This window comes from Phacochoerus africanus, chromosome 10 (assembly GCF_016906955.1).
Source record: "Phacochoerus africanus isolate WHEZ1 chromosome 10, ROS_Pafr_v1, whole genome shotgun sequence".
Taxonomy (NCBI): Eukaryota; Metazoa; Chordata; class Mammalia; order Artiodactyla; family Suidae; genus Phacochoerus; species Phacochoerus africanus.
Window position 1 is genome coordinate 113087919 of NC_062553.1, and position 13480 is coordinate 113101398.

The 13480-nt window shown below is 35.6% G+C and overlaps 1 protein-coding gene across 1 annotated transcript in view; it reads left to right on the plus strand.

Moving 5' to 3' along the window:
- COL25A1 (collagen type XXV alpha 1 chain) overlaps nucleotides 1-13480 on the plus strand; it is a 441616-nt gene that overhangs the window by 229459 nt on the left and 198677 nt on the right. Inside the window, exons 3-4 of the mRNA XM_047799010.1 lie at nucleotides 4292-4336; nucleotides 6377-6384. Of these exons, the coding sequence (XP_047654966.1) occupies nucleotides 4292-4336; nucleotides 6377-6384 (53 nt within the window). The remainder of the gene's footprint in view (nucleotides 1-4291; nucleotides 4337-6376; nucleotides 6385-13480) is intronic.

Genomic DNA, 13480 nt, shown 5'->3' on the forward strand with positions numbered 1-13480 from the left:
GCAATCTGGTTTTATAGCCTCCCTCTGTTTTCTATAATTTATTCTTTGTTTCATGAATTCTCTGCTTGTAAGTTTTCACTTCCTCTGTTGCGGATAGCTTCTGCTTTTTCTCTTCCCATTCATATTCTTGAACCAGTTTCTTTTGCAGAGTCATGTCTTTCTGCTGAGAGAATTCACTTAGAATTTCTGCTGCAAGGATCTGGCCAAATTCAGTGAATAAAAGTCAGATTCCAGCTTCTATATTTGTTCTTAACAGCTCATGCCTGGCTGACACTTCATCACTCAGTTTGGAATAGAAATGGTCATTATCTTTTTCAACTACTGCTAACTATTGTTAACATCAGTTTTGTCTGGGAAGCATCGATATATATTTTTCACTCTGATGATCTTCCAGCTGTCCATTGTGAAATCCATCCCATGTAAATCCTTATTTTTGCCTTTACATTCAAAAACAATATCAAATTGTCTCATCTGCATAGTAGACTTCTTCAAAATGTCTGTTTATTCTCCTTGTAAGCAAGATCTTTAGTCTGTGTTACTGCAAGTTTTAGATAATTTATTAGTTCACAAGCTCAGTATAATGCTCACCCCAGTCTTCTGTTTCTTATAGCAATTATAACATGCTCTTCTTGAATCTAGTATTTTCTTTGTAAACCTAATAGAGTTTAGAATCCTGTCTTCTCATAACTTAGTTTAGCATCATTTTTCTCTCAAATACTATGAAATACTTTGGAGAACCTCGTCATATTCAATAGATACCTGTCTTGCCAAATATCTTCACAGTTTTCTTAGAGTTTATTTTTTTCAATTCTCAATAAGAGAATTTCCCACAGCATTTAATTCATTTCTTTAAGTCTTCTAATTGAATATTCAAGGCAAACATGTTGAGAAACATTTTAATTTTGTTTCTTGATTTCCTCCAAAGATATCATTGCTTCTTTGATCATTTTTCATAATCTGATGTCTTTTAAATATTATTTTTACATTTATTTTAAATTATTTTAACATGTTTATGCAATCTGTTGTTTTTACTTGATAAATTATACTATTTAAAAGGAATATTTTTTTAAGGGGAAAGTGACAAATAAACTAATTCTGATAAACGACAATAATTATAGGCTTCTAAGACTTTTTTAAAAAATCAAGACTGAGCTCTTCTGGCACCCTTGTTGTGGATGAAACAGCAGTCAGTTTAGTGTTTAAATGTTTAAATGTGTTTTAAGAGTGCTTTAATTTTACTTCTATGTGTTTAAGTGTGTTTTATTTTTACTTGCCGCTTGGTGTATAATTTCAATTTTAGGTCTCCCATATTTAAATTATGGAAAATTCTCATCTATTTTCTCTTAAAGTCTTCTCTATCATATCTTTTGGGTTCTCTTATTAATTTAAGTAAATTTTGCTTCTTAGCATAGACAGATGGTTAAATAGGTCTTAGTCTGTTTGGGCTACTATGGCAAAATACCACAGACTGGGTGGCTTATAAACAACAGATATTTATTTCTCACAGTTCAGGAGGCAGGGAAATCTAGAATCAAGATGGCATAGTGGCTCCTGGGCAAGGACTCTCTTCCTGGTTCATAGCTAGTGACTCCTCACTGTGTCCTCACACAGTGGAAAGGGCTAAGGATCTCTGTGGGATCTCTTTTAGAAGGCACTAATTCCACTCACAGGGCTCTAGCATCATGATTCAAGCACCTCCCAAAGACCCACCTCCCAACATCAGCATCTTTGGGGGTTAGAATTTCAGACCACAGTGGACATTTAGATACATAGATACATAGACAGATACATAGATACAAAGATAGGTGTTGGATCTGTCTCTCTGGGCTGCATCCTACATCTTCCACATCTACTTCTTTTTCAGCCATACCCAGGCTACCATTAAATTGGTTTATCTTTTTTTTTTTTTATTTTCAATGGTCATTTTCAAGATTACTAAAGGATTGTCTTTCAAATCCATTTTTTTCTTGTTTACATTTCAAATCCCTTGCTCTTTAATGGATGTCACTTCTTCATTTATTTTGTAAAGCATAATGAACATACTAACCTTTGTCTGATGGTTTCTTAAAATTATTTAATTTTACCTGAAGAGAATTCACAATCTGATTATTGAGGGCTGCCTTTCTTAGCATTAGTATTGTATTTCTTCATATGTTTTGGAATTTTGATTTCTATACTCATTATGAAGTTTAGTTTGTGTGTTTAGTATGTGTGTATATGCATGTGTGTGTCTATAATTTTCTCTGTGTGTGTGTCTACCTTTATTTCCTCTGTGCTTACCTTTTCTTACTATATCATTTTCTGTTTGTCTTTAGCTGACCTCCCAGCTGTCTAAACCAGACTTGTCTTAAAAGCATTTTAGGACTTCTGTCCCAGATTTGTGTTGGGAATATCACAGAACTAGGAATCAAACCAGCAGATGCTTTCTTCATTTTCTGATTGAAAGATTCTATTTCTCAGCTTTTAAGCCAGAGATGAAGGTTTTTTCCCAGCTTTCTTTATCATTTACAAGCTCCCAGCTTTAGGAACTGAGTCTGGATCTGATTAGATAGCTTTTGAGTATTTACTCTTTAGGGGATAGAACCTATGGCCACCATTCCTGCTTCTAAGAAGAGCCGGAACTGGGCAGGCTCATGATTTATCCTTGCTCTCCACTTTTCATTTCTGGTCCATTTCTGGCCTGTGGACATGCCCATTTCTTTTTTGAATATAAGTACTTCTTTGTTTCTCTTTTTTTAATATATATAATTGGCCATGTGTTTAGAGTAGAAAGAACAAATCAGAGCATAAACTCATTGTGCCATCTTCACAAATGAATTTTTCATGTGTATTATTTTAATCTTTTTAACTTCTTTACTCCTTCAGGGAAGACATACATCTTATACATGACCTATAGCCTCCACTCTGTAGAACACAGACATCCTAAGTATCAAGTAGTTGATAAATACTTCTTAGTTTAAGTGATTTTGTAAGAGAAAATAATCTGATTCGTAATCTTAAAAAGATTGTAGATTATATATCAGAATATGTCAATACATATTTGTGCATGTGTGTGTTTGAGCATGTGTATAAATGTATATTTTTTGTACGTATTAGCATCCAATCATTAATTTACCCATTTATATGATCCTCCTTCTGCTGCCAATCTGGCCGAGGATTCCTTGAATATGATGAAAACCTCTCTTTATTCCAGAATACAGGAAGAAATCAAAATTTTGAATGAGAATTTTGGACTCTGCTATACAGCTGCTTCTCCTAATATTTTCAATTGATTTTATTGTTTAATTATTTTTAATTTCTTATAAATCACAGACGGCCAGGCTTACTCTGTGTAAGGACTTGTTGGGATGTTTTTATTTCTTCTGATAATGTTTCCATGTGGAAGTTGAGAGCTCAGAATCATATTGAGCATCAACTGAGTGCTAAGACCTGTGCTGTTGTACCCAGAACTTTCTAGAGTTTGGAAGTCATCAGTCCAGCTTTGCAACTCATTCTTCAAAACCTGGCAGTTCTGTATTTTCCTTGGCCTCTTTCTTCCAGCAAATTTTATAAGAGCTCAATTCTCATTATGGGCTAATTATTCTCTTCCATTTGCCTACCCAAGGAAATGAGGGCAGAAATTATATAATTAAGAATAATGGCTTGAGAGCCATGAATATGCAAGTCTGATACATACTAGCTTGGTGGTCTTCATTGGCAACTCACTGGAAAAAAAAAAACAAAAACAAAAAAACCTTTTTTCTCCACTTTACAATGAGATCATCGTAAAAATTAACATTAATAACATTTATTTGAATGACAGTAATGAGCAAGCCCCTTTAGAAAAATGAGACCAATAGTTATCATCTAAACACTTTCCAGTTAAAAACATTGTGGTTTTAACCCAGCAGGTTCTCAATTAGAGAAATTCTAATGTATAAAAGTTCATATTTCATAACTTAGAAATACTATTAATATACTGAAAGCTTCAAAAAGAATTTTCTGAAGAAACGTGGAACCTCAACACTACCAATTTGCTTAGCGAAGGCTTTCTTAGTGAGGATATCCAGTCAGGATGATCAAAAATTCTGAATCTTTAGTGTTTCTGAGTAACACTCAAAGGTTAGCAACCTAGCACAGATTTTAGAATTAAATGAAGCTCAAGAGTCATGCTAAAATACCAAAGACATAGTTGGCCTTTTCAAATCTCTGGTCCTTTTCTTATTAGTTAAAATCAGTGACAAAATATATAGAAGTCACTTACTAGCCATTTTGGAACCAAAAATTCCAAAAATTTTTCTTTTTATTTCAGGGCCTCCAGGGAAGAGAGGTAAGAGGGGCCGAAGAGGAGAATCTGGTAAGTGTCTCTCTCAGCTGTTCTGTGTCATTCATGTCCTGGTTACATTCCCACATCTGTTCCTCCTAATTAGTGATTATATGTCTTCTTGGACGTTGTAAGCCTGTATGCATGCGTGCATGCGTGTGTGTGTGTGTGTGTGTGTGTGGTGTTTAAGTCTTCTCTGTTACACCCTAGAATGTCTTTTCATCTTCTTCTTGCTTCCATCAAATCGTAGGAAGGAGAAGTTTCCAAAATATTATTAATTACAGTTGAATAACCCCTGGCACCCAATTTTGGCCTGTTTACTGTGTCGAGTTAAATCTGCCCTTTCAGTTATGGCAGAGGGTTTCTTGGCCACACGCAAGGTGACAACATCACCCTTCTTTCTGTCTACATAGGTGGTCAGTCAGTGCAGGTTCTCTGTGGAAACATCTGCCTGGGGATACTGGGACATATGTCTTGGCAAGATTTATTATTATTTAATCCAACTGGTTTTGGTACAAGTTTGCCATGCTTTTACTCTCATTCTTTTCAAAATTTGAAAATTTTTATTCCTTTTCTCTAACCATAGAATTGTAGCAATGACAAGAGCCTTAGTAATCAATCTAGCATTTTCATTTTATAGTTGAGGAAATGGCAGTCCAGAGCAGGCAAGGTGGTTCAGCCACAGACATGCAATTTTTTATGAGCAGAACTTAAAACACAACCAATAGTGCTGACAACTCTTTCGAAAGGCTTTGCATTCAAAGTCAAATAAAAACTTTTTTTTTTTTTTGGAACCAAGATATTCAAATGTGTGTTCACTTACAGTTCTACTAGTTTTTTGAAAGTCTAAGATTCCAAAAATATAAATGACTGTATGAAGTCTTAACAGGCCCTCAGTTCTTCTTTGCAAGATAAGAAGAAGGTAATTAAGGTTTGATTTTAGTATACTAAGAAATGTTATTTTCCAGTATTTTCTACAAGTGTTTATAAGTATTAAAAACAATCTATTAAGGGTTAAAACAGTAGCAATACCTGTCGAAAAGAGCAGATAGCAGATCGGGTTTTTTTTTTTTTTTTTGGTCTCATCTCCTCTCCCTTTTGGGAAAATAATGTCAAAGTAAGAAGGTTTTATGAAAATGTAGCTGCTTAATTCCTTTAAATAATTCTCAAAAGTTATCTTCAAATTTTACTGACTCTAAATAATTGGAAAGTTGTATAAGTATCCCCTTCTTAAAATGTGAAGTTTTATGATAGAGGATGCTTTATAAATTTGTTTTAAGGAAAAAGAAATGGTAAGATATTTGTGAATCCAAATAATCGCTGTATTGATCTTTATGTGAAAAGAAAGAAAGAGGATTAAGAAAAAAGTGAATATTCTGTACTTAGGCAGTTTTATGTAAAATATAAAAGTCACTTCTCAGCTTCCTGGCTCCTGAGAACTGATATTTTAATTGAGCATATGGTATGTGAAATATTGAAATTTTCTTAGACTTTGCCTCTGTTTTGATGAGATGAGAATACGTAGCTTTAAAGAAACATATAAATATCAGTACTTAGTCTTTTACATGTTGACAGTACTACTGAATGAAAAATATTCTTGGAACAAATAATGGGTGCAATACTGATTTAGTCATTTTACCAAACTCAAGAAACTTACATTATCAATCGTCTTCAACTGTTCTATCAAAAATGGCCAAAGATCCTCCTGCTTCATATTTTATCTAAGTTTTTAGGTATGTAAATTAGACAATCTTTGCTTAAAACTTATGAATCTCTCACTAATTCATATGCAAACCTCAGGGGCTCTGAATGCTTCTTGAAATTTTATGTAAAACTTGGTGTGCACATAGATGTAAATGCATTTTTCTGACATGAATGGTCTTATAGGATCCATGACTTTGAAAAGGAGTAAGAATCACAGAATCCTTAAATGACTTCTATGCCCATGTGGCATATGGTACTGTGCTGATGATTATGACAATGCTCTAATTTTTTATTTTGTTTTACTATTTTGCATAGTTACTAATATTTCTCTCCCTTTTTCTTATTCTCTCAACCCATCCCCCACCATAGGTCCTCCTGTAAGTATATTTGCTGCATTTTGACTCTTCAGGATCACGTATGTTAAAACTCTGTTAAAACATCAAAATATAGTCTTCCAACTAGAAACATGTTGATGACATTTATTTATTTATTTATTTATTTATTTATTTATTTATTTAAGTATAGTTAGTTTACAATGTTGTGTCAATTTCTGCTGTATGGTTCATGTCCTTTTAAGAGTAACTTTGGGAAATTATTCTTTCAGTATGCTCTTTTGCGATCATGTGATATATTGGCGTGCAATGTGCGTTAATTAAAAAAAAACCTTTTATTTTTAATATGATAGCAAACCAATTACTCTCTTGGGAATTTTGGAATAACTCATGAAGCTCCTGATGTTAAATACTTTTCCTGAAATTCTGAGGTTTCTTTGCAAGCAAACCTCTAAGCTCTTTCACACTTCTTTTTTCATCTGTTTAAACTTGTGTCTGAAATATTTGCATTTGCCAGTCCACCAAATGGAGATGGCAACGTGATCGTGGAAGTGATACCCCCGGTGGGCCCTTCCTCTGTAAGCAGCACTCCCTTTGAAGTCCCTTGGAGTTTTGCCTGCATAAAGAGCTTGAGTTGGAGCCCTCAGAGAGTTGCACTTTCTTTTTTCTTTCCTTGAGTAGGTCATAGCTGCAGCATTCCAGTCTGCTTTACACACACAGGAACAGATTATCTTGTCAGCTTTGAGCTAGATGTGTTTTTGAGTAATATCCTGGATATCTGCTGTCTGACCTCAGTGCTGTACTGTGCACTGTACGTTTACAGTAGCAGTGATCATTGGCCTTGAGATATTTTCTCATCCCTAACAGCCAGATTGCTCCAGGGTTCACAGACTCTACATTGGCAACTTATCTAACAGGCTAGCATGGTCCAGGGAGAGGAGCTTAGCATATACTCATTTACTTTATTCAGAGGAAGCATTGGCTTCCAAATATCTTTTGCAGTCTTCCTGCCACGTTCAAGGATAGAGCATAAATCATGTTAGAAATGACTTCGCTCCTGTAACTGACTTTCAGCTCTTGCTTAATGCTAGGCAGATGGCATGCCCCAGGTCTAGGAGCCTTATTCTTTGGCTTCATATTTAAGCCTCTGTCTTTAAAAGTAGAAACAAACCACTACTACCTAGAGGAAACTCTGGAGATTACATCCAGAATAGGGTGGCTTCTTTTTGTGGAAGTAGGTATTAGCCAGGCCAGGAAGTAGTTAAATCTCATTTCTTCCTTTTGATGATGCTCAGCATCCTAGTATTTCCTCTTTGGCCCTTCACAAACTTAGTCAACCATATAGCTCTCGCTTTTGGGGGGCCATCTATTATTGCAGCTTCTTTACCTAAGGATTTTAGTTCCTTTTCTTCTTTTGTATGTTTTAAAAAGAGGACTAATATGTTTTAAGTCCCTAGTATACAGCAGGTAATATTATAGGCACTTTACATGCATTGATTTTATCTCACAACAACTTTCTGATGTTATATCCCTGTTGTTCAGTGAGGAAACTGAGGCTTATAGAGGTTAATTAGCAATGGTTGCCCAGCTAAAGAGGGTTTACAAAGTTGAAATTTAGTTAGATATATCTAATTCCAAATATTTGCTGCTTACCACAGTATTCTCTTCCTTGAAATCATAAGTAGATTATAACATGGATCATTGCTATACAGGTTTGGCAGGCTATGGGTCAAATCATATTTCCTTTTTTTTTAAATTGAAGTAGAGTTGATTTACACTATTAGTTTCAAGGTACAACAGTCATTCATATCAAATAATATTTCCTGATATAAATACTTACATATTTTATTTTTATTACATATTTTATTTTATTAAAGCATGAAAGCATGACCAAAAAATGTAAATGACTAACCTATACATAAGCATTAATACTATGGCATCTTAACTGAATTTTACTGAAGTTATGTGTTTAGCAAATTGCATCAAATCCAAGAAATAAGGTATAATCATAAGTTTTTACACTTAAAGATAATTCTTGTTGCTCACATTCGATGAGATAAAAAATGATTGATTGTGAAAGAGAGAAAATGTATTTATTGATTGTGGTACCTTTACTAATAAAATGAAGTCTCACCATAGTACTGGTGAGCCCATATCATGGAGCCTTTATGGGTAAAATACCTTGTAATGAAACCTGCATAAGCCTTCCATTTCTAGCCACCCAAATATGATTTTTAAGAAGTATTTGTTTTTCATCAAATTTTGCTTTAGGGTAAGCGGCTTTATAAAATATTTCCATTTCATTTCTTGCATCTTAATAAAAATGAATGAACAGTGACATTATTATGATTAAATAGGTTGATAAATTTTATATTTATTTAGGTGTAATATCCAGCTATTGATAATTGTAACTTGCAGTGACCATACTTCTCCCATTTTTAGCATCATTTAATTTCATGTGTATTTTTCCTTCTACTTCTTTTCCATAAACCGAAATCTGAAAGTTTCTATAAATTTATTTTTAGAAAATGTTCTATCCCTAATTTTTCATTTAACAAAAAAATATTTATCTCCACAAATAAGACACTGGAGAAAATATCAAGGCTTATGTGACCACTTTAATTATAATTGCCCATTCTGTAAATTAAATGTAAAACACAAAGGTAGCCTGAGAAGTTAAATAGTCTTGTTTGATGGGCAATCATGGCATATAATCTGTATCATGTAAATCCCTCCAACTTCCTTCTACCAATGAGCTTCTGTGGTCCTGCGGTTCCACATGTACAGAAAGATTGTAAAGTGTAACCCTGTGTCCTGATATGTATTTGCTTATCACTCACTTTGTTGCAAAATGCACTCAGTAGTGCAAAAGACTATTGAGGGCACTCATTACAACAAATAAATGAAAGATTGCTTTTCCCTGAGGGGCCTTTGCAGATCCCTTTTTTCATTGAAATTCACCTTTTTTCTTTGCCCTCCTGAAGTAATACTCTCAAGTATGATTAAAGGGGAAAAAAAAAACACTTAATAATAACATTGAATTTAGAACCTTACATTTACATTTTTATTTGACATATTTTGGAAAACTTGGCTATATCACACTAGAATTGTTTGTGGCTGAAGTATTACTTTTGTCAGCTTCTGCATCTTGCATATTGAGATCATTTATAATTTAAAACTTGAAATACAACTTGAATTAGATCTCACAGATTGATTTACTCTTTGGGAAGCTGTTTAGCTTATTACTCAGACTTATGAAGTTTGACAAAAAGGTATTGCTACCACAGGAGTCTTTGCTACAAATGGCTGCAATGGAGCATTTTATGATAATGTATGTAATTTATTTTTATATGAATATCAGGTACTTTTCTTCTATTTTTTTTCTCATACAAGTAATATGCATTAAAAGCACTGCTCTAAAGAAATCCATGCAAGTGCTTTGAACATCTAGCTTGGATTTCACAAATGTATTTGCTAGATATCTTTGCCTGACCATTGTGTTACCTGACTCCAGATGGCATGACCTTGTATCTTCTATTTTAAAACACATTCACGTTTCAATAAGAAGCAAAGAATATGATCAAATTTATAAAAAGACTTCAGGGTTTTTAAATGTAGCAAATTGTACATTAGTCTTGACCTTTTTTTAAGAGTCAGCGGGGGGTGCCCTCTCTCTGTCCTTTGGTCCCCAAAGGAAGTGACATTCTCACAGTCACAGATAACAGGGTCAAACAGGTCCTATAACTGAGGCCAGAACAGAGTCAGGAGATCTGTTTTAACTGGCTTTTCTATTTGTATCAGTCTATGGAGCCCTATACTTGTGCTTGACTGACAGAGAGATGACGTTATTGTTGGTAGTGTAGAGCCCTCTGAGGTGTGAAATACGATGCCACTGTGCAGCCTGTTCTGTCCTATCCACCTTCAACAATTGTCAGCCTAACGTGAAGCTCAGCATCTTGTGGACAGATAAATGAAGCAGACTTAGCCAAGTTTAGCTTACAGTGCTATTTCTGCCAGTGTGGTAGATGAATTAGGAAAAGAAATCTCTGTAGAACTTTTAGATGAGAACTCTGATACCTTTACTCCATATTGAAAAAAAATATGACTTTTAAATCAATAGTAAATTTTTTCCAGAAACTTTCATAACCACAATTTTTAATGACTACCTTATACATGTTGCTTAATGTACCAATTCTCATACCAGCCCTGTGAACTAGAGATATATTATACCCATTTGACAGAGGAGGAGACTGAGGGTTAGTCAAGTACATTAGCCCGAGGACTCACATGTGATAGGAGGCAGAATCAGAGCTGGAACCCAGGTCTGAGTGTCTTCAAAGTCCATTTCTATCTCCCCCATATTTCTACAAGTTGTTTTTTAGGCAAGTAAGCTTGAAATGTTATCATCCTCTTTGCAGGTATCTTCTTTGTTGTATCTTACCCCACTTTCTTTCCTCCTTTTTCTCTTTCTTTTTCTTTTTTTGCTTTGTAGGGCCGTACCCACAGTATATGGAAGTACCCAGGCCAGGGGTCAAATTGGAGCTGTAGCTGCCTGCTTATGTCACAGACACAGCCACACAGGATCCGAGCTGCATCTGCAACCTACGCCACAGCTCACGGCAACACCAGATCCTTAATCCACCGAGTGAGGCCAGGGATTGAACCTGTATCCTCATGGATCCTAGTCAGGTTGGTTAACCTCTGAGCCACAGAGGGAGCTCCATTACCCTATGTTCTACTATCTGAGATTCATTTTAGGCTTTTCTTAGTTTTCTGTAGATCTCACATCTCATATGTGATCTTTCATACTGCTCTTTACTAAAGACAAATTTGTGAATCATCTAATTCTTATCTACTGCAAGTAAATTGTGTACAGATATGAGTGTTGGCCCTTGAGTTGAGAAAACTGAGTATAAAATTGTTAGGGAGTTTTTTCAGCAAATGTTCCTTTAATTGCTTTTGTTATATTTTTGTTTAATTATTAAAATATTTTCTATTTCTATTTGAGCTCAAAGAGTGTGCTTTTGAATGTGTGGTTACTGTTACTTTTTCTATAATAATATGTCATTGTTGATGGAGGGGGCAAACCACTTATCTTGTAGGAAATGGTGTTGCCACAAAATACCAGGATGGTTTGATAAATTCAGAGGTCGTCACCATAACAAACCAGAGGAAGAACTGGACAAACCTGGGGAATTAATTTATGTTGGTGGCTGTTTGGGAGGAGAGTTGTAGTAGAATGACCATAGGTTGTCAGAGATGGGTAGTTCATTCTGGGACCCTACACACAGATTTGCCTCCTGGAACAAAAGGTAGATAAAGAGATATGACTATAATTCTTACTTAGAATACATTCCCCGGTGTCTTTTCCCGTCTTCTGTTTTGAGTGGGTCAAGCTGCCACGTTTGAAGAAGGAACATGTGTTCAGTGGCAATTTGTTTCAATCCTGCCTCTGATACTGTTTGTGTAGATTTAGATCCAGATTAAGCAGAACTTTGAAATTCTTGAAGGGGCAGAGATAATGGATAAAGATCTCCCAAAATTGAAAAAATAAAGGGGTTAAACTGAAAAGAGAGGAAAAAAAGAGGAGGAGGATGGGGGGAAATAGACATACAAAAATATTGACAGTATATTTTCTGCAAGGATTATTCTTTCTTGTGGTTTATTTCTGGATACCATCTGTTTTAGAACAACTTTAGCTGTTAAAACAGACAAATTCTGAGATGTTAGTGGCTTGCCACAATAGACATTTATTTCTTACACAGAGTGAAGGGCAAGGCTTCTTGCACGGATCCAGACACAGAGACTCTGCCATCTTTCATATGCGTGTTCTGAGGTTACCCTGGGCATAAGCTTACAGTGTTCAGATAAAATAAATAACGATAATGGAGGGTCAGATGGGAAGATTCTTTTGGCCGGCACTAGAAGTACAAGATTTTATGGTTTAGAGTACCTCTGACCGCATTCCTTTGGCAAGTGTCAAGTCAAATATCATACCTACCTGCAAGGGAGAGAGAGAAATGTAGCTGTGGGCTCAGAAGAAAAAGTAAACAAAGTTGGTTAACAGCCAATGCCTGCTGCCCTGTCTGGAAATCATTTCTTAAGAAATTAAGAGAATCAGAAATCCCCAAAGAGGTGTACATAGGTATGTCACCTGGGAAATAATGAAACCTCTGTCTTTGTAAAGTTGTAGAAAAGGAAAATTTCATCAAAACTATTCTCATTAGAAACTTTGAACAGAAAAATGAAAAGGAAGAGAATTTTTGTAAAAAGAGTGATGTAAAAGTTAGGAGATGGTTGGTAAAAAAGAATAGAGTATGGAGTTCCCGTCATGGCACAGTGGTTAACGAATCCGACTAGGAACCATGAGGTTGCAGGTTCAATCCCTGGCATTGCTCAGTGGGTTAAGGATCCGGCATTGCCATGAGCTGTGGTGTAGGTCACAGACGCAGCTTGGATCCCGTGTTGCTGTGGCTCTGGTGTAGGCGGGTGGCTGCAGCTCCGATTCAACCCCTAGACTGGGAACCTCCATGTGCTGCGGGAGCAGCCCTATAAAAGGCAAAAAGACAAAAAAAAAAAAAAAGAGTATGAACACCAGGCTAGAAGCCCCAGACCCCCCAGGCTACTTCATAACTTCATTGATAATGAAGGCTTTTTATCTGTAAACACTTCAAGCACCAACAGATGCTGTTCTAGCTTTTTCCTTCTTCTGTTTCTCATGCCACTAGGTGACTTCACTACCTTGTATTGGATCCAGAGTGACCTTCTTAACTAGGAACAGACCTGGTTATCTATCTTGTTTCATATTCCCACTTATCTTATATGAGAGTTTAATTTTTTAGTAATACTTCTGAGAAGAAGAAAATGAAATACTTTTTTTTTTTTAATGGCAGCACCTGTGGCGTATGTAAGTTCCCAAGGTAGGGGTCCTATCAGAGTTGCAGCTGCCAGCCTACAACACAGCTGCAGCAATGCCAGATCCAAGTTGTATCTACACACAGCTCATGACAATACCGGATCCTTAACCCACTGAGCAAGGCCAAGGATCGAACATGCATCCTCATGGATACTAGTTGGGTTTTTTCCACTGAGCCACAACAGGAACTCCCCCTTTTTTTTTTTTAATGGCCAAAAATGACGT